The 20,405-nt window shown below is 36.5% G+C and overlaps 1 protein-coding gene and 1 non-coding gene across 2 annotated transcripts; one reads left to right on the top strand and one right to left on the bottom strand.

Annotated features, from left to right (window-relative positions):
• Positions 1-274: 274 nt before the first annotated feature.
• On the bottom strand, positions 275-381 carry LOC145096459 (small nucleolar RNA R71). The gene has a single exon (XR_013703867.1). It is a non-coding gene; the product is annotated as a small nucleolar RNA R71 (small nucleolar RNA).
• Positions 382-11,840: 11,459 nt separating this feature from the next.
• LOC145093730 (F-box protein AUF2-like) lies at positions 11,841-13,895 on the top strand. The gene is made up of 2 exons (XM_079031970.1): positions 11,841-12,949; positions 13,664-13,895. Exon 1 carries the CDS (start codon positions 11,955-11,957, stop codon positions 12,942-12,944), a length of 990 nt encoding a protein of 329 aa, XP_078888096.1. The 5' UTR covers positions 11,841-11,954; the 3' UTR covers positions 12,945-12,949; positions 13,664-13,895.
• Positions 13,896-20,405: the final 6,510 nt, after the last annotated feature.

Here is a 20,405-nt window from a genome sequence, read left to right as displayed (position 1 = left end):
AAAAGGCCATATTCTCGCTCTACTCAAGGAGATTCCTTTTTATGGGAAGGATCACGAAGACGCCTACAAGCACTTGGACGAAGTGAATGATGTGGCTGACTACTTCAATGTATCGAATGTTCCACGCGAGACCCAGCTTTTTCGCATGCTCCCAGTCACGTTCAAAGGTGCTGCAAAGGATTGGCTAAATTCACTTCCTCCCGGATCGGTCACCACATGGGCCAAGATGAAATAAGAGTTCATAGACCACTTTTGCCCACCCTCCAAAATAGCCAAGCTAAAGAAAGCCATTGCCAACTTCGAGCAACAACCCAAAGAATCTCTTTATGAAGCTTGGGAGAGATACAAGAGATTGCTTAGAAATTGTCCACACCATGACCTCAATAGCAAACAAGAGGTCTCCATTTTCTATGATGGAGTCAATGTCACCACAAGGCAACTGCTCGATTCTCAAGGCTCGCTCACGAAGAAGGCGCCCCCGGTAATCAAAGAGTTAATTGAAGAATTCTCTAAGCACTCTAGAGAATACCACAATCCAAGAAATGAAGTAAGTCGGGGGGTAGTGAACTCGGAAAATGATAGCATGGCGGCGGTGGTAGCTAAGCTCGATAATCTAGATAGAAGAATGACAAAAATGAATCAAAAAATCCATGCTATTCGGGTTGGATGTGAAAATTGTAGAGGGCCCCATCTCACAAAGGATTGTGATTTGGATGAGAATGGAAACAAGAAGGCTCAAGTATTCTATTCAAGTGGCGATCGATACGACGAGAATTGGCGGAAACCGAAGAAGGAATGGCTCCCATACGAAGAATACAAGAAGGCTAAGGAGGAGAAATACAAGCATAAAGTGATGGGATTTTATCAAAAGGAAGAACCGGTGATGGAAAAGAAAGCCGATTTAGAAGAATTGTTCACTAGATTCATAGCCGCGTCCGAAAAGAGACACAATGATCACGATGCTGCAATACACGAGACCAGAAATATGCTAAGGAATCAGCAGGCATCCATTCTCAACATTGAGAAACAGCTGGAACAACTTGCACACCAAGTGAATGAAAGAAGACCGGGTAAACTTCCAAGTAATACCGAAACCAATCCGAGAATGGAGAATGTGAATATGGTGACTTCCAGCAATGAATAAATTTTCACACATGCACAGAGGATCTCCAATAGGAAGACAGAAAAGGTAGAAGAGTCGGCTCCAGCTAAACCCGACCAGACTCGCCGAGTCCTTCTAATGGACTCGACGAGTCCATGCGTAAATGACAAAACTGTCATTCCCTTAAAGCCATATAATCCCCCTTTGCCATTCCCGATCAAAGCCATGCCTGTTGAAAAAGTTGAAGCTTATAGAGCCTTTATGAAGCATGTTAAATCCCTACAAGTCAATGTGCCATTTGTAGAAACAATGCTCAAAACACCCAAGTACTTCAACTTACTAAAAGGTCTCTTTGCTGCTAGGAAAGACTTGGCTGAAGTCGCGGAGATAATATTGAGTGAGCTACCCGAAAAGAAGGGCGATCCGGGGAGTATCATAATTCCGTTCCAATTTGGAAACGCATTTGTCACTCAAGCGCTGACCGACTCGGGTGCAAGCATCAATCTGATGCCTTTCTCTTTCTTTAAGAAGCTGAATTTATCGGAGCCAAGGCCGGTAAACATGAAGATCCATTTGGCAGACAAAACAACAATTCATCCACGAGGCGTTTGTGAGGATCTTCTTATTAAAGTCGACAAGTTCATATTTCCAGTAGACTTTGTGGTGCTTGACATGGAAGAAGACCCCAAAATTCCGATTATTTTGGGGAGGTCATTTTTAAACACCGCATGTGCTTTAATCGATGTAGGTGATTCTACACTAATGTTAAGGGTAGGTGACGAGTCCGCAATATTTAGAGTTGTACCAGAAGCCAAGCAAGAAGAAGAAGGGAAAGAAGAGATCTCATTTATCGGTTTAGATGATGAGATACTACAAAAGGAACTTGCACTTTTGCAAGAAGAAGATCCAAGCAAGTTTTTGATACCTTCTGGAGATGATGGAGATGTTAACAAGGACTTGGAGGAGATAGAGAAGCTACTGGAAGGAGCCGACTCAGAAAACACAGTGGAAATGGTGAAATACGATCCGACTCGCCGAGTCAGTCTCCTGGACTCGACGAGTCCAGTCGAAATTGCCAACAACTTGGAGGACTTAGATCAGCTTGTTGCTAGTTCTCTGCATAAGTTGTACTTGGATATTTTTCATCATTCTTTAGAAGAACAAACAGCAGAAGGAGAAATGGACATGGAAGTTCAACATGTCCATATAGCATATCTTGATGCAATTCCGCTTGAAGATGAAGTAAGCACAGAAAAAGAGGAGAAGGCAAATGATAGGAGAGTTGATGCTGGTCAACCTTTCACTACCAAACCTAGAGCACGAACTTTCACAAGCTTTGAAGTAATTAAGTTTAAGGAAAAGGAGGTGCAAGAGAAGGTGAAAAAGAGTGTGGTGAAGAAGAAAAAGAGGAGAAGGGAAGCCCAAGCAGCTGAGGATGATGCTGAAAAGAAGAAAAGGGAGGAATTAAAACGGGCTTACAAAAAGAAGATTCACGCTTACAAGAAAAAGTACAAACCACAAAAGATTAGGTGTGCATTACCGATGCTGGAAGATGACGAGACGTAGATGGGAAGGAGTCCAGCTAACGACTCCTTAAAAAGAAGCGCTTGGCGGGAGGCAACCCGTTATTTAGAGTTTGCTTTCTTTTATCTTTTTACGTTTTTTTTTAGTTTTTTTTTTAGAAATCTAATCTTCAAATTCGTCGGACATGTCTGCTTGAGAGTGCGTATGGACTAAGTGTGGGGTGGAGTAAATTTTCTTTTCTAAATAAATGGAAAATTTTTATAATTTTTAAATTGTTTGCAATAGACTCGCCGAGTCTGACCATGACTCGACGAGCCCATTCAGATTTCAGAAGCATGATAAAATCGCGACCAGACTCGCCGAGTCTGACCCTGAATCGACGAGTTGGTCTTATTTACAGAAAAAAATAATAAAAATAATTTTTACAACCGGTAACTAGGGTTTTAACCCTAGTGAAATCAGTTTTTTTTCACAACTCACTCGTCGTGCGCCTCCCTCCCAACCTTTTCTCTCAAGCATTCATCATCTTCTTCAATTGTTCTTCAAGTTTTTCAATTTCCATCTCAAAAGGTAACTGATTTCCTCCTTTATTCTGTTAGAGCAATGATTTTAAGATGATCTATGGTAGTAATTTCATATAATACCCGATTTTTAGTTATATTGAATTTCTAGGGTTTTGATTTTACATCAATTATGTTGTTTTGGATGATTACTATTGCTCTAATACCTTATAGACATGCCCTTGGACAAAACCCTTAAGTTAATTTTGAGTTTTTCATGGCCGGATTTTGACCGACTCGCCGACTGACTCGCGCAGTTCTTGCGACTCGCCGAGTCGTTCATGGACTCGACGAGTCGAGTCGAGGACCCAAGAGTGATCTGTTTTGATAATTTTCTGTTTTTTCTGGGTTTTTTGTTCTTTGTGTTTCAGGAAAATGTTTCACAGGGGGCAAGGTTCCGGTGGATGCCAAGGAGATTTTCCTTGGTTAAATTTCCCTCAAATCGAATCCGCTTCAACCATGACGAGGTGGAAGAAGAAATTAGCCGAAGTCAGAAAAAAAGAAATTTATGTGCCCAACAGAATTGATTGGGGTTGGTTGCAAAGTGTGCGTTATGAAGAGGAGTTGGCTACCTATCTTTTAAAGGAGTTTACTTACGAGGGATAGACGATGGTTTGCGATGAGTGTAGCCGGATCTTTCGTATTCAAGAGTCGGTGTACCGGGAGCTTTGCCTGGAATTTTTCTCCATGGTATCTTTTCGTGGGGGAGATGATTGCTATCACCCGACGAGTGTCAGTTTCTGTCTTGGGGGCGAGTTTCATCAGTGCTCCGTGGTTGATCTGGCTTGTCGGATGGGTATTTATGACCGGTCATTGGTCTCGACCGCCATTTCCCGCGCATTTATGGAATGCTCTCACAAAGTGTTCCCCGATGGAGTGACGAGCACGGGTTGGTGGAATACGATTGCCAACAAAGTGTACATTCCGAACTCAGCCTAGGAGGGAAGCATTCGGTCGCCTACACACCGCCTTAGTCATCGCCTTATTTCCACCACCATTAACCAAAGAAAGGATGATGACAAGGTCTCTAACCTTGATGTCTTTTACTTATGGAGCATTATCACATCCGACACTTTCTGCAATATTCCTTGGTGTTTAGCTTCATATTTGGCGGAGGGTGCACTCAAAGACCGCAAGACATCGAAGATTAATGGTGGAATGTTTGTTACACGGCTCACCAATTCGTTTGGGTTGATGACCCGTGGCACGTGGAATTTGATGACTATGATTCCTACCCCTCCATTCAATCCCATTCTTTTTAGGAGGGCTAGGATCATTGAGGACTATGGTGAAGGTCATTATGCTATCCCGCATGATGATCCTATTGTTGGTCCCGAGGCGCCGGGAAGGAGGGTCCGATCGAGGCGTGAGCGTGATGTAGAGGAGGAACCGCCGGTGATTCCGGTAGACAGTGATGAAGTACCAATGGATTGGTACAATGTTGAGATGAGGCGGTTACAAGATCAAATGGCGCGGGGTATAAACTTTAGCAATCAATCCCACATTCGACTTTTTGACCACTTCAACATTCCGCATATCGATAGTGGTAACTTCCCGTATATTCTGTCGTGGGATGAAGTGATCAATGCAAGAAGGAGTGGCGCGAGTGGAAGTGGAGCGGCGCAGGAACATGACGATGAGGATGAGGATTAGTTCTTTGTGTTTTTATTAAACAATTTTTATTTTTATTTTTGTTTTTGTACTTATTTGGTGTGTTTTGGAATTTGTTAAGACTTTTACTGTTATGCTTGATGTTTGATTGCCTTGATGATTTTTAGAATTGGATTAGGAGTGCTTGCATAGAAGAGTTTAGAGTCGTAGAGTCAAGAGAGTTATAAAAAGTGAAGGAGAGAGTCAAGGAAGGGAAGCGTTAGAGTCAAAGTGTCGAGTCCGGTACTAAGGGACATGAGCGAGTGAGTCTAGAAGTAAAGAGAAATTTTGAAGATTTATTAGAGGCTGGAACCAATGCAGAATATCATTTTTTTCGTCCAGCGGTCTACTCATCGAGTGCACTAAACTGACTCGACGAGTCGCCTTGTATTCTCACATATTCGAAACTGTCCGCGCTTATACTCGACGAGTCGTTCATTTTTATACCAAAAGGACTGCTGATTTGATGCTGCTAAGTGTGCTACTTGACCACTTATTCTTCCATATCGATTCTTGAAGATCTTACACTGTTTTCCCTGCATATTTGGAGCTGCCACATGAGATTTTGACACCCAAGTCATGGATGAGCTGTTCCCATGGCTAAAGTCAAGTGAAGATGGAGCTGAAGAGAAGAGTATCAACCTATCGACTGCTACCTCAGGGGAGTTTGTTCCAATTCTCTCTATATTTGCATTTTTATTTTTTGCATAATATGCAATGAGGGCATTGCATAAAATAAGTGTGGGGGTAGGGGGTTGGTCACATATTAGAAAATTTAGAATCTTAATTTAGGCTAATTTTAATTTTTTTTTGCATACCAAAAATATTACTTAGGACTTAATTTAGAAAATTTTGGTAAAAGCAAATTAGGATTCCATGTTAGAATTGTGTTGATGATTGCATGAAAACCCAAATATTTAGTTGAGCCTATACATGTTCTAGTGCATTTGTGGCTTCCTTATTCCAGTGAAATCATGGGACAAAAACACGACCTTGCTCAGCCTGAGGGATGCAATATGTTTAGCAGCCTAAACCTGAAATGTATCCAGGACAATTATTATCGTTAGCCAATAAAGGTTGAGGTTGAGCGCCCCTGCTTAAGCATGTAGGTTTTTGAGTGAAAAAAGAGAGGTACATGTAAAAAAAGAGAGAGAATTGCAAGAAAAGTTGAAGAATTTTTGAGCAAATAAAGTGAAGATCAAAAGATCAAAATTCCAAGAAATTTAAAAAGGTGAAGATACCAAGAATCAAACAATAAAGGTGGTGAATTCAAAGAGATCAAAGATCAAATTATCAAGGAAGTGGAGAATTCAAAAGAGCTCCATAGTGGTATCGAAAAGTTGTAATTCTAGATTACATATGCTTGGGTTGCTCAACCAAAAATACCTTGAGGGTAAGAGGTTTTCTACGGATGGATTCGGAGGGTTGCATAAAATGAGCATAGTACGGGGTGAGTGCGTGAATGTTTATGAGGATTGTGAGTATTTGGAGTATGGGGGGTACTTAGGACAATTTTAGACACAAATGCATGCGTTGCGGTCTTGGCATAATGGATGGGTTAGATTGGAGTTGTCATATGTGATTCTAATATGTTTAAAATTCAGTTTTGCTTGGGGGCAAGCAAAAGTCAAGTGTGGGGTATTTTGATATGTGCATATTTAGTTCATATTAAGTATAGATTTTTATTCATTTATTAGCTAAATTTTTGCATTTTATGGACAAAAGGTACTTAAAAGTGGTTGAATTATATTTTCAGTCCAAAAATGAAGCTCGGAAGCAAAAGGAAGCAGGAGAAGCGGTTGAGAGCTCGAGAATGGAGCAAAGAAGAAAAACACTAAAAATAAAACCTACTCGGCGAGTAGGGTCGACTACTCGGCGAGTCCAAGCGAAGATTCGAGAAGATAAAGACTCGGGATCCTAGAGACTTATCACAATACGGGGACTATGAGATGGACTCGACGAGTCGGCACCTGACTCGGCGAGTCGATTCGTATATATAAAGATAACTCCTCAGAACGATGGGGGGGAAATTCTGGAACGATTCAGAAGAGTTCAGCTACGATTAAGAAGTCATAAAAACCCTAGAAGACGAAGTTATAAGTTAGAATTCAATTCTGAAGGAAGAATTGAGGCAAATTTCATCACTCTACTTAATATTTTGTTTTGTCATTATGGTTAAACAATTAGACTCTGTTTGTTTGTTGTTATTTACTTCAATTATGAGCTAAAACCTTTAGACTTCTGTTTGGGGATACAAAATTGATACTATGGTTTGATTATTGGTAGGATTAATTCCAAGTCGCTGATTTTTGTTATTTTAGCTTGCTAAAGAACCTTGTGTGTGAATAATAATTAATTTTCTGTTAATAGGAAGATAATTGATTAGCATGAACATCTATTGATTATCAACCTCATATGCTATGTGACCACTTTATCATATGTCTAGGATTAATGAACATGAAACTAGAGTTAATATGAAAATTGAGTAAATTCATGTGCAAGCTTGTGTGATGACCATCAACAAGAAGTTAATTAAAAGATTAAATTAGTTAACTATTGCAAGTCTAAATTAACCCGAATCATTAATCTAGTGAATTTAATTAAATTAGACAGCTGGCCACTGTTTAAGTTAATTTATTTGCTAAGGATTAGTGTAGTGAATGCGAATCTAGTCACTTGAATCGGTAACCAACAAAAAGATTTAATCCATTGTACCATTACCTTGAAATCAACCATAGGATCAATTGAGTTGAACTAAACAGAAGTTCCTTCCCATTATTGATCTAGTTAATTCTTTGTTTTTCTAAGTTTTGATTAAGCAATAGTTAGTAAGTTTTCTAGTCTTGTAAAACTAGAGAAAACCCCATATCTATTAATTAATTTAGATAGAATTAGTTTTTAGTTTTAATTTGTCATTCCCTGTGTTCGATACCCTACTTATTTAACTATACCACAATTGATAGGTTCACTGCCTTTGTGTGTTATTTTATAATTGAAAGTAGGTTTAAAACTAAGTGAGTTTGCACACATCAGTGTTAGTTAAGTTTCTAGTCTTTTAAAACTAGAGAAAATCCTTCTATTTTACTATTTGTTTTCTTTAGATAATTCTAGTAGTTAGATTAATTATCGTTCCCTGAGTTCGATACCCTTCTTGCTTAACTATATCACCAATAGACAGGTACACTGCCTTTTATGTGTCTAATTTACATTTAAAAAAGTAGGAATAAAACTAGTTAGTTTTTCACACATCACCCAACAAAGCCCAAAACCCTAATAGTCCAAATATGGCCCAAACCACAAAGCCCATGACCAGGCCTAGTACGTTGCTCGTACCGGAAGTACGCCCGACATACTGGGTGGCTTGCCTGACCGGGACTCGAACGCACGCTTGCGTATACCCAAGGTACACACCCATTAAGCTCTTAATGCTTACAATTAGACGTCTAAACTTCAGATCCAAGCCTTGGGGGACATCTTAATCCATAAAAGGTACTAACTTGGAGCCTTTGTATGGCTCAAATGAACTCGAACCCTAGATTTGGCATCCTACTTTCACCAAATGGACATAAACACATGCATGGATGATCCTCAACTATCAAAATGCTAATTTTATGGACTAAGGACCTCAGAAACATCAAGAGAAACAACTCCTAACTTCTGGAGTGGAAGAATCCCAGTAGATCTCATTCATGGGACTAAAAGTGAACAAAATTCCATAGTAACTAGATCTAAGCATACAATGAGAAAGTTCCAAGCTTTATACCTCAGTGAAGCTGAAAATGATGAGTGAAATCTGGATCTACAAGCTCTCCCTTGATCAAATATCTTTCTTCAAGCTTCTTCTACCTCAAGGTTCACTAACACACGCTAAAACACACACAATGTAACATCCATAAAATTTAAACTTTTCAAAACAACCTTTTTTCTATAGAAGTGTTTACAAAAACTGTTGTTTCCAAAACATTATTTAAAAATCAGAATCTCTTTCAACATAGTTTTCAAAACATTCACATTATCATAGTTTACCACAAATCATAAGTCCAAAATGTGAGGATGTGTACAGTCATGCCTTCACCCAAACTAGATCCGTTGAAGTATCTGAAACCATAAACCAAAACTGTAAGCATGAAGCTTAGTGAGTTCCCCCAAAATACCAACACCCAAATAGATAACATAAACAAATAACAACATACTATGGGTCCAATCAACCATCTGGTTGGAATACTCCAGGCCCTCAACCATTAGGTTGGAATGCCAACATAATATGGGTCCAGTCAACCATTGGGTTGGAATACCCTAGGCCCTTAACCATCGGGTTGGAATGCCAAAATACTATGGTTTCGATCAACCATCGGGTTGGAATACCCCAGGCCTTCAACCATCGGGTTGGGATGCCAACATATTATGGGTCCAATCATCCTCGGGATGGAATACCCTCGGGCCCGTTTGACCATCGGGTTGGAATGCCCTGGTCTGTTGGCTTATGTACAAAGCAGTGAAGCCTCAGCCACCAACCAAACATGTACACATATAACAGATAATCATATGATTGTCTATAGCCAGACAAACATTTCTACATATCACTAAGCATATCAACATCCTATCTACCATGATACCGATCTAACAGATCATAACAACATAGCAACATTGTATCTACAAGGATACCGATCTAACAAATCATAACAACATAACAACATCCTATCTACCAGGATTCCGATATAACATATCATAATAGCATAACAACATCCTATCTACCAGGATTCCGATCTAACAGATCATAACCATATAATAGCATGCATAACAGGATATCAATCCAATGGGTCGACATTAGTGCTTTCGACCCGTAAATACAGTGAGGACAACTCACCTCGAATGCAGAAGCTCCTTAAAAGAAAATCCTTAGTTGCTGCCCTATCGGCTTCCCGAGCTATCAACACCACCAACACACCCAATTAGCAATTGGGTTCCATGCTATAATCCATAATACATACTTGGGGTAAAATGACCATTTTACCCCTGACCCAATTTGTACCAAAATTGAGGCCCAAAACCAAAAGATCCACAAAGGCCCACTAATGGCCTAATTTTCCAAATTGGTCCCAACCCTATATGGGCCTTATCCTAAGCCCATAATTTTCCTTATTACAATTTAGATTATTTCAAGCACCCCTTGGGAAAAACTTGGTCAAAGACATAAATCGAAAGTCAAAGTCAACGGTTCAGTTAACCCAACTTGTCGAGTTTCTTCATCAACTGCAGAGACCGGGAAAAACCAAATCAACTCGCTGAGTTGACCACAAACTAGTTGAGTTACTCTATCAGTCTGAAACTATCGGGGAAAACTGAGCCAACTCGCCGAGTTTATCCAACAAACTCGTCGAGTTCGCCAGAAACCCACCTCTTAATACATTAAGCACTTAATCCACAAGGACATGACTCCAAATCATAGATCTGACTTCCTTGAGTTGGAAAACCACGTAAAGTTGCCAACTTTACGTTCATGCATGTCTAAATGAAGCTCTTAAGCTTAGGATGGACTTACTAATTGACTTAATGCATGCATGACACCAAAATCCTCATAAAGTTTGCACCTTTAAGCTCAAGTGTAGCAAAACCAACTCAGATATGAAGGGACAACCCATAAAATGACTTTACTCCATCATCATCCCCAAAAAGTGGCCAAAACACAACAAAACCGAAAATAAGGAGATCTAATCATCCATAAGTCAAGGTATGAACTTGATACCTTAAAGTGACTGCAAGAAATGGAGTGATTCTGTATCCAAGACTTCCTTCTCCAAGCTAGAAACTTCAAGATTTTCTAATTCCTTCACAAAGCACGGAATGAGAACCAAACTTCTTTCCAAGGCTCCAAAAACTTGACAATGGAGGCTACAACTCGATTTAGGGTTTGGACAACAATGGAGGCTGATAAGGAAGCCAAAAGAAAGACTTAAGGACTTTAAATAACGTGCAAGACCCTAAAAATTAGGGTTTCCTTCCCAGCTGCCAACTCGTCGAGTTGAGGCTCCCCAACTCGTTGAGTTGGTTCATTAAACCCTCGCAATCCATCCATCCTCAACACGACAAGTTGGTCCCACCAACTCATCGAGTTGACCTAGAAAATAGGGTTATTCTTAACAATTCCTCTTCAAGATTTCGGATGTGACACAAGAAGAGGTCAAATCTTCTCTAGATAGGTTAGGGTTTCAAAAAGAGGCTCAATGGAGGTTGAGAAACGAGGGGACCATGGGTCATAATGATGCTTAAATAGGCTCCAAACACTAAAAATTAGGGTTTATCCATGGACAACATACACCCAACGTACTAGAAGTACGCCCAGCGAATATACGCCCCCCCCTCAAAGTTTCACTTTACACCTCTTGGGACCAAATTTGCAAATTATTTACACACTAAGGGTCAAAATGAAAAATACCTTAAATTGGATGTTACACATCATCTTGACTCTATTTTATAAGTTATTTACATAACAATCTGATGGTTAATGAAGTGTTGGAAGTTGTGGGATTCATCAGAGGCAGAGGGATGTGGGAGTTGGGATGAATGAGGTTCCATGACTTAAATGTTCTCAAAGATGAGGGTTGGGATGGTTGAGTTTTCGGCAAAATTCGAAAAGATGAAGGATGGGATGGTTGAGTTTTCCGACGATTATAGGTAGCTGTGTTGTTTCGACTGAGATAACAATTGGGAGATAGAGAGTGGTGTGACAACGACTATTTTCTAATTAGAAAAGAGAGATCGACAACAGAATGTTTGGGGACTATAGGGTTAATGTGGTCTTCATACGCTCTAATAAGAACTTAAAAAAGTTAGAATAGTCTCTTTCATATGCACTAGGGACTAACATGGTAATTTCTTCATACCGAAGGGACAAGCACAACTCTTGGACCAAATGATAGAATCTGACTATACTAGAGGACGAAAATTGTAATTTACTCAAAATAATAATAAATCAGGTATTTATTGTACAAAGAGCTGAACAAGTAATGAGTTCTCGACATGGATATAATCTGTTTTAGCAACTCGCTGTAAAAGATGGAGGACGATTAGGGTTTCCGTATCCCGATGAACGAAACCATTGATCACTATTCTGAACAATGAAGAACATCGTGAAATACCCTAAAGAAGATGCAGATGCTTCGTCTCCATTTAGTCGCTTACCAGACGAAATCATCCTCCAAATCATAAACAAATTAATCGATTTGAAAACCCTTGGCTTTTGCTATCTGGTTTCCAAGCGTTTCTCCTCGATTGTACTTCAAGTGGATGCCATTTCTTTCACTGTTCCTTTCATAGACCCTAACGTTCCCGATAAGAACACCGTCGATGACGTCGCTGCAAGTAGGCCGTTTCCGCCCATGGTTTCTTCGTTTTTTGGTGAGTCTTTTCTATCTGCCTATACGTTTTTGAGCAAGTTTAAAGGAGTGAAGTCCTTGTGTATCGAACTGGCATCTTTCGGTCACAGAGCTATTGAGAATCGTTGTTTGTTCAAGTGGAAGGTTAAGTGCGGGAACAGAATCGAATCGTTTATGTTTCTGTCGCCACATTCAGTTTATGATAAGGATGGATTATCTCTTAGTGGAAATGGGGATGGAGAAGAAGAAAACCTGGTACTTGATGGTATGTTTAGGCGAAATTTTGAAATTTCGTTGCAGTGTCTGGAGGACGTGATTGCGTGGCATATAATGTTGATGGACATCGTTAAGGATCTCCCAATGTTGGAAGAGGTATCAATTACTGATTCAGGGAGAAGAGGGAGGCTTTCTTTAAGTGGGGAAAAGCTCATTGAGGTGAAGGAATGGGTAAACTCAGCTTCAAAAGCTGAGTTTAATCGTGTAGAGGTTCCTACTGTCATGAGTAATGGTTACATCCCCCTTTTGAAGTTGCCAGTTTCAGGGTATGTGATGAAGGGGATATATTTTGGTGTAATGAAGATGAAAGATCTTGAGGGTGGAAATGATGGTCTTATGAAGATTGAGGATGCTTCTGAAGATAAAGAAGAAGCTGCATATACTGAAGCTGTGATGGAAATTTTGGAGAAGCATATGGGCATGACGCTTACTTTGGTTGATGGTGTTTTAGTATGAATCAGGTGTGTTCTCTCATTCTCTCAACCTCGAAATAAGTAAGCAATATTCTTACTTAACGATTACTATTGAAGACTTGAATCCCTCACCCGTAAACATTTCCATTAACATATATAGTTGTTCTTTGAGTGACATTCATCACCACTTCTTGAAGAGACTAATCACTTAGGTTGTATATTGAGACTCTTTTATTATTTGCAATTGAATATGTATAAAGTTAGAACTTGTTCTTTATGTCTATTGTCTTAGGTCATCTGTCTCAAGTCTCTAAGTTTAGATTTGAAATTAATCAAGAAACATAATTAAAGCTATTGGGTTTTAATAAAGATCTTTCATTTGCCTGTTCACTAAGTTTGTCACATGTATAGCCATAAAGTTGTTCTTGTTCATCATCTCCAAGGATAAGAACAAGGCATTTTTCATCTAAAAACTATGAATTAAGATTACAAAGTGAAGCACTCATAAATCAATGTTATAGAAACTTCTGAGATTTGTATATGCTTCATAACATGAACCAAGTAGCATGAATCATTTGAGTGTACGCTTTTTTTTAGAGGTAATCTTTAGAAGGGTTTTGAATACTAGAAAGAGGGAGATTTATTAGATTTCAATACTAGAACAGTGAGTTATTTGTTAAGTAAAAATACAAGTTTGCAAGAAAATTGTTCACGCATTATCTTACATATTATGTTTATGTATGACCTGTGTTGTGTTTTCAGGTACAGATGCAAAGTTCAATTAACAACTGACAAAGGACAATATGAGGTAGATTGCTATATATTAATTGATAGAAAGAACCAATCTTTGAAACAACTTTTTGGTATGTAAGTGATGCATAGATAGCTCTATTAAGTAACATCTATATTTTATATAGAGAGAAAACTGTAAAATTGGCCCTTGTGGTTTGTAGTTTTCTTTGGATGGATTTCAAATAGCTTCCAACTTGCAAAACTTTTGGACAGGTTTCCATTTAGCATCCGTATTTTAATCTTAATCTGTTAAGTTTGGTTAAATGACTATTTTACCCTTATATATATATATATATATATATATATATATATATATATATATATATATATATTGAAAACGATTATTCTAATAGAAAACCCTCATTTCGCTTATCCGCTACGTATCGACATAAGGGCAATATGGGAAATTCAATAAATAAAGAGCATCTTTGATATGGCATTTTGGGCAGTTTAGGTTTAAATTATGTTAAGAGGCTTAGCTTATACGTTGCTGGGAACAATCAATAGATGGTATCTTTTGGGTGCAAAATGGAATTTATTCGCTCAAGCATTACGAATCTTATTCATTTTGGCCTTTTGGGTGTTATTTTGAGTGATTAATCAAATATAGTGAATTGCTCCCACTAATCCACCTTTGTTTTTAGAAGGGCAAATGACACACAAGCCCTTAAGTTTGTTAGAAATGTGCATATTTATCATTTTGCATATTTTAGGTTCATTAAAGTCGAGGGTAGCAACCTTTTTTCAAATATATATTTTTGCTTATTTCTGGTTCGAATCCTTATGTTTGGCAGAAATGTTAGGTTTTATCGGGTGAAACCTAGAAAAAAGGTAAATTTGAAAAAAAAATAGTTGCAAACATTAATTAACCTAAAATATGCAAAAGGGTAAATAAGTACATTTGTTTCAAACTTAAAGGCTTTTTATGTATTTTCCTATGGGAAAATGACACAAATGCCCTACGAACTTTTTAGGGTTTACCCATTGAGTCTCTAAAGTTTTCGTTGGGCTTTATGGGTCCCTAAACTAGGATATGACATGCTTTTTTAGTCTCTGTCAATCTCTAATAGCAGGTTCAGTGACTTTTTAGACCAAAAAGACTCACATTGTGTCCATATAAAGCCAAAAAAATAAGTTTGGGGATCGATTCGTACCAAAAAACTCTCTTTTTCTTCTAAAGCCAATTCTCACTCAATGTGTACCCTCATGAACCAAATGCTCATCAACATTTTATTCAGCCATTACAGCCACCATAACCCACCTTAATCACCATCGAATCAATATCACAGTTGGAGCACCCTTATTCCTCTCATTTGTCTCGTGAAATAAGCCACCATTAGAGCACCCATAAGCTACAAAAACCACCAGTCAGTCACCATAACCAATCACCTGCAAATCGAAGAAAAAAAGAGATGAACTCTCGTTTTCTCTGTAACCTCATCAAACCCACCCATCTTTCTCACAAAAACCACATAACAAATCACTTGCTTACATTTTGCTCTCTTTACGTCATATTTGGATATGGACTTAAAGCTTAAGAGTTCTGACTAACATCTACATCAAGTTGGCTTCATGTTGGTGTCTCAAAGGTTCCAAATTCTTCATCAACTTCCAAGCCTTCCAAGAGGACCCAAAGAACAAAAAGGGTTGTTATTTCTTCATCTTTTCTTTGGTTGGTCTTGTTTTCTTTCCAAACTTTGTAAGAAGACCTTTGGTGGGTTATAAATTTGTTTTACGTTACGCAAATTATCAAGTCTCCTGTTGCTAAATTTTATGTTTTTGAAACTAATTTTTGAATAAAAACTCAACAATTGGTATTAGAGCCATCTTGCAAGTTTGGTTAGATTTTTTTTTTTTTAATTTTTGGAAATCTTAGTTTTTGGAGAATATGGATAACTTGTTTTTTTTTGTATAAAAATAAATTCATACATATTTTCTATGAAAACTTTATAATTGTTATTTTTTTTATATGTGACAAAAGTTTCATGTATCTTTTGTCATTTAAAGTTGTCTTAGAAAAACAAAAGTTGTTTTTTTGTGTATGTTGATATGTATAATATGCATAAACTAGCCAATGATGATTATGATTGTTGTGTTGTGTTTGTTGTTTTTGTTATAAAAATGGTTGTAATAATTTATTTATTCATATAGTATGTAATAATTAAATAGATTAGTTTTCTTGGTTATTTTTGTAAAGCAATAGATTAGTTTTTAGAAATAATTTATTTGTACAAAGGTGTAACAAGAAATGAAGTTGAAGCCATTTTTTGCAAACAAAAAGGCAATTTTCGTGTCTACATAAGTGTTGGGCAAAAAGATGACACTTTCTAAAAAGTGTCATGAATGTTGTCAACAATAGCCTTTTCTTTAAAGGGTTGTTGACCTAATGCAACTCTTTCTGCAACATTTTTCTGAAAAGTGTTGCATGTGGCTGGATTTTTCCTTTCAAAAAGATTTTCTAATCTTTTACAAACAATGGGTGTTTACTCAAGTGGGAGCTTCTACAACAACATTACAAGAAGATTTTTGGTCACCTGAAATGTCCCTTTAGGAATGAACTTGACATCTTTTGTGTTGGCTTACAAAAATGTTATTAGTTGATATCTTTATGCACATATCTTTTTATGCATGTTTTGTGTTGTTTATTTTATGCATTATTTTATGTGGTTGATAAATTAGTTTTTCACATGCTAAAATAATTTTGGACAAAATAAACATCATATGTAGTTTGGTTTTCAAAGTTAGACATAAGATGTAACAAGTTATTATTTTAAAATAAAAATCGGTTTTATAAAACGTTAATAACGGCAAATCTTGAAATACTCAATTATAAGTTTTAAAATGGTGATTTTTGTAACTTATACAAACTCCAAATATATAAGTAATAAAATGAAGTTTATTAAAGATATAAAAGGTTCAAATGCACTCAAACTTAATACCGGTTATTAAAATTGAATTATGTCAAATTATATAAAAAAAAAACTAGCTTTTTATATAGAACCTTTAAAGATGATTTTCTTTTGAAAATTGATACCATGGTTTATTATATGCATGTAATAACCATGATACCATATGTTTTTAAACTAGAATTATAAAACATATAGAAGACCCATTATAAATCTCAAATCTATGCAAATCATTTTGAAGGCACTCGCACATCTCTTGATGCATTAGCGGGATAAGGGATACCTAACCGCTTAGTGTTATCTTTTGATGGCTAGGGTGTATTCACAATTTCTATAACCAAGTTATAGGCCGATTACACAAGTTTTTCAAATTGGATGATTTGATCGGAAATCTTTTGTGATAAAGGATACCTAAGCAAGAGAAATCTGAGGCATAGATGGGATCAAACATATCTAATTAAATTTGTTATTAGAGATCCCATAAATCTAGGTATTATATAGCAAGATATAATTGATAATCAATACCTACCGGGTTGGATTCAAATGAATGGGATAAAGGATACCTAATCATTTATTTGTTTTGCAACTTGGATCCTAGATTTTGATAATTAATGTTTTTGGAAACTAAAAGGGTATTAATTATTGAAGATTAAATATTGAAAATATTAAATGAATTTTGTTAAAATTTTGTAGTTAAATAATCCATTGTCATTATCATGAATTGTCATTCTCTTTAATGATTTAATGAAACAATAACATTCAATAGATACAACTTTAATGAATGGGTTCATGTCTTAAGAGACAACCTCGTGAGAGATATACAATTGTATACACTTAAAGGCCCTAGTCCTAAACTATTTTCTTTGAGAAATAAACCTGAACATGATACCTAGTAAAGGCATCACTGTGATGCTAAAGATGTTTCTAACATCAAGCTAGGAATAGTTATTCATGATATCTAGAAAGTATTGGATAATTTAAACATATATCTGATGATATAACAGGTTAAGCAATATTCCAATAAATACAATGATATTTTATTTAAAGCTAGTTTAAACATTAGAATAATGCAAGGCGAAAAGAGTCGCCTAGTGTGATTCAGGAGGCCCGTGTTTTATGGACTGAACACCTTTAAGCCCAAAAATCTACTAAAGCCAACATAGATGGATCTTGTTTTTTTTTGTGAAGAAACTGGACACTGGAAGAGGATTTACTCCTCTTATTTGGAAAGAAAGTCTAGAAGAGACTAATACTTCTAGTATCTACTAGATAGAACTCATACTTTTCATATAACACTTAGATACTTGGTACACAACCAAGTTGGAACTACACTCTTGGAGTTTAGTTTATTATTTATGCTTAGAACATAAAGTACTTGTAATGTAAAACAATATTTGTTTTGGAACAATGTTTGTTTTAATTTAACATGTCTAAATTTAGGTTACAATTATTTTATTCAAATGTTTGATAATTTACTCAATCGTTTTTCATAATGATAATATTCATATTCTGAAATGATTAACTTATATTTATGAGACTAGATCTCTTAATAGAATTATAAAGTAAATATCAACATTTTATAATTAAAATCAAGTTCTATATACAAGCACTCTTGACTTAAACTTGTTTTAAATCAAAATCATCTTTGACATTGTTATCTTTATTATATAAATGACATTCACATATTCGAACTTCAAGAAAGGGATCCATGAAGGCAAATAATGTAGTTTATTTGACATATGTGAACCTTATTTATATGTAAAGGATTCCTATTAATATTTTCCCTAAAGTGTAGAGAAAATAATTAATGAACTATACACTTTGCTGTATGACTTCCTTTTTAATGAATGTTTGAGATTATGTGGCATCCCGGAATTTCTATCATGTACAACTATTCCACTCAATCAAAGTCAGACTTGTTTATGCTATCTTTTAGCATTGTTTAGGGTCTATTTGAGTGTTCTAAGCCTAGTACATTCGAGGATTGGGTGTTAGGAAGTATCCGCGAGAGTTCAGTGTGTAGCATTCAAGCCGGAAACTCCATCATGAAGAGTTTACGGCCGTAAACACCCCATTGGCCGTGAACTCCTCCCCTCATATATGATATTCCTTTATTTTTTTTCACCTTTTTCTCACACTTCCATCTCAAGAACTCGATCTCCTCTCAAGTATCATCAAGAACTTTCACCTTGATCTTCAATCATGTAAGTAATCCTTCCATTTTCAAGTTGATATCCTTCTATATCTAGTGAATATTCATGTTTTCATCCATGAAATATCTCTTTTGGATAGATCTTAAAGTTTTCTTCACTTTCACCAACAACACCAAGAACACCCACTTGTTCTTGGGCCGTGAACTCCATAGGAACCCTCAAAAGTGTAAGTATCTCTTCTATCTTCTAGTTAGGCTTGATAAACACATGATTCATAGCCTTGAAACATCTTAAAATGCATGAACATCAAGAGTTTACGTCCGTAAACCCTTTCTTGGCCGTATACCCTTGTTGTGGTCCAAACCTAGGACTGTGAACACTTAGTGAATGCTTGTTAGGGCCGTAAACACCAAAGGTGTGGCCGTAAACTCCAAGGTGTGGTCATAAACTCTAATTGATACAATCATATGTAATTAAAACACTTCAATCCAAGTGTTTCCTAGTCCCTAAGGTGGTTCCCTATCATGATTAGATGCTATATACACTAATTATATACATATATGTGTCATTATATGCTTAATAGGATCCGTTTGTGCTCGAGGCTTCACTTGACACTTAGCATCCTATATCTGTCTTTCTTGCCAGATCACTTACAATCAGGTGAGTTCATATCCCTTGACTTATATTTTAAATGATTTTAAATGCTTTTATAGGGGGGTGGGAATACAAGTAGAACTATTATAGTTATTATATCAATCACATGTGATTAATAACTATCAAACAAGTGGATTTTCTTATACTTCAAACTGTTTTATCAAGCAAACTATTTCAAAACATTTTATAGACTAACATCAAGTCATCAATAGCCATTCAAATGGTTTAAAACTCTTTTATATGCAAAAATCTTTATTAAACTATTTTAAACTTATAGATTGTCAAAATCATGTCTATATAGATATAGTTATATAAGTAAGATTGAAAGGGCTTAGGACTAATAACTCACTTTATTTCCTGTTCCTTGTTTGGTTGTGGACTTAAGGTATCTGGTTATTTGTCCGAATGTCATTTGAATCTTAGTTATATATTATGTATATATGTATAGATATAAAAGTTCTTACATCAGTTCAGCACATTTGGGTAGCAAAGGTGTACAAACATACTCAGTCATTCAAACAACATTACTTGTAAACTATAATGGGTATAGTTTAGGGAATTACTACTCACTATTTCGAGTACAATGAAACATACAAGAGTCAGGTCATTCATGAGTCAGAACAAACTTACTATTATGAGAAACAGAAAGAACAGACTATTATGAGAAAAAGAAAGAGCATACTATGATCATAAACTAAGAGAACATACACTATGTTATACAAAGAGAACATACTACACACTAGAACAGAGAGAACATACAATACACTAGAAGGTGCTGTTTGATTTTTTGAAGCAAAAATTCATGAAGTCTGCGGACCACCTCTGCAACCCTCTGCAGTAGAAGAGGTAGACCAAATGGCTGCAGACTGTAATAAGAAGCGTGTTTGTTTTTTTAACATCTGCATACTGCTGCAGATATTAAAAAATTAAAATAAACTAATTTTATAAACCGAAAATAGCTTTTTAATACGTAAAATTTAATAATGTATAACATTTTGG

Source organism: Lactuca serriola, chromosome 3 (genome assembly GCF_051521515.1).
Source record: "Lactuca serriola cultivar US96UC23 chromosome 3, Lser_US96UC23_V15, whole genome shotgun sequence".
NCBI lineage: Eukaryota > Viridiplantae > Streptophyta > Magnoliopsida > Asterales > Asteraceae > Lactuca > Lactuca serriola.
This window is presented reverse-complemented; position numbering and strand designations above follow the sequence as displayed.

Excerpts from the sequence above, each read along its gene's own strand:
- LOC145093730 (XM_079031970.1), top strand. The coding sequence starts at position 11,955 with ATGAAGAACATCGTGAAATACCCTAAAGAAGATGCAGATGCTTCGTCT.